Consider the following 1,731-nt stretch of genomic DNA (forward strand, 5'->3'; position numbering starts at 1 on the left):
AGTGTTGTTAGTCTTCATTTCTACGAGTTATGAAGCTGCTAAGATCTATGGAAAGTTTACGTGATTATTATTGTTTATTAGTTATATGTTAGCTAACAGACGGTTGCGTGTTCAATGGGGTGCATTTTGACTTTGCACAAAGTACGCGGTGTCAGAGCTAATTAACTACTGCTAAAGCTTCTACTACGTTACCAGACAAGTGCTACACTATATATGACCCGTGATTTATAACTAATGTTGATTAGTTTAATCGTTGATTCCAAGCCAAAAGCAGTTTATGGTGTTTATTTGTTTTAATCTATTCGCATCCACGCCAAAATACTGTCTTTAGTTATTATAATATTATTATTGCATCCACACTTTAGTCTCACCCACGCCATAACGGTTGTCATTCTATTGTATCACATCCACGTTAAAATATTTTTATTTTCATTTCGCTGTTGCCTCTTTCGTTTCGTTTTGATGTCGCATCCACGCCCACACTCGGCGCACCTCAGACACTTACTTTATGACCCTGGAGGGCGCGGCGAAGATCCCGTGCTGGCTCCTGCAGGCGAAGTACCGCGTACCGTTGACCGAGCCGTCGTTGGTACCCCTTGACAGGTCGAGCTCCACGCCCACCCAGAATCCCGAGGCGAAGTGTACCGCGCCCGTGTACCTCACCACGCCCGTCACCGCGCGCTGGGACGAGCCGCTACCCACGCCCATGTCCACGTACACTCGGTCGCCCACCACGATCTTACGGGTGGTGTTGCGAATGTCTGCGGGTGGAGAGGAGGGAGGGAGGCCGTGTCGTTAGGTGGTTTAACAATACGTTTAATCGAAGTATCGAAATTTAGTACTCATTATAAAGGATGGAAAAGGACCTCAAAAGCCAGCAGGCGCACCTTGAGCAACCCGCGAGGCCACCCTGGAGACGTCGACGCGGCCGTGGTTGACGCGTCCGGGGGGCAGCGAGGCGGAGCGGCGGCTGGGGTGCGCCCCCCCGCCCACCCTCGGCGAGCGCTGCTGGCGGTGCGCGACGGAGGTGGAGCGGCCCTGGCGTCCGCCGCCGCTCACGTTGGGGATCTTCGTCAGGCGGTTCACGGGTACGAAAACTCCTGCGGGAGGAGGAAGGCGTGAGATTGGGTTTTTAGTGCAGGATATGCAAAGGTGGCGGCGTTTATTCAGTGTTTACAAGGATCAGGGAAGTTTGACAATTTTTTTTTTCATAAAACTATGAAAGGAAGAAAACACGGAATCACAAATGTGAAAAAATCTTACCATAATTGTTAGCACACCGGAAGTACATGACGCCCTTGACAGTGCCATTGTGGCGGCCGGACTGAGTCTCCAGTTCGACTCCCGCCCACAGACCCGTCGCGAACTCTGTAGCGCCAACGAACCTAAAACAAGAAGTAAGTCCTATTATTCAATCCACATTGTACCCACTCTACCCTTAGTTTTTGAACACGTTAATAATTCAGCATCCCAAAGAAAAAACCTCTGAATACATCAAAACTTAAACTAGCGTTCAGTATCCAAAAATAAAAAATAACAAAACGTAAAAGAAATAATACGTTCATCTTTCATTCACACAGCCAAATGCTTATAGAAGACACTAGGCGCCTAGCTCCTGTGAATCCACCGCGTTTGTTTACCTCAGCGTCCCGGTCTTCACGCCGCTCACAAGGACTCGATCGCCGAGCTTCAGTCCCATGGCCTTGAGCACAGCCCTTCCCGAAGACCCCT

General features: G+C 49.4%; 1 protein-coding gene across 1 annotated transcript in view; it reads right to left on the minus strand.

Moving 5' to 3' along the window:
• Nucleotides 1-1,731, minus strand: part of LOC119582022 (CAP-Gly domain-containing linker protein 3-like) — a gene marked incomplete at its 3' end in the record, with an annotated part of 68,768 nt that overhangs the window by 1,162 nt on the left and 65,875 nt on the right. The window contains 4 exon segments of the mRNA XM_037930225.1: nt 506-761; nt 888-1,100; nt 1,264-1,385; nt 1,641-1,731. Of these exon segments, the coding sequence (XP_037786153.1) occupies nt 506-761; nt 888-1,100; nt 1,264-1,385; nt 1,641-1,731 (682 nt within the window).

The sequence above is a fragment of the Penaeus monodon genome, chromosome 15 (genome assembly GCF_015228065.2).
Source record: "Penaeus monodon isolate SGIC_2016 chromosome 15, NSTDA_Pmon_1, whole genome shotgun sequence".
Taxonomy (NCBI): domain Eukaryota; kingdom Metazoa; phylum Arthropoda; class Malacostraca; order Decapoda; family Penaeidae; genus Penaeus; species Penaeus monodon.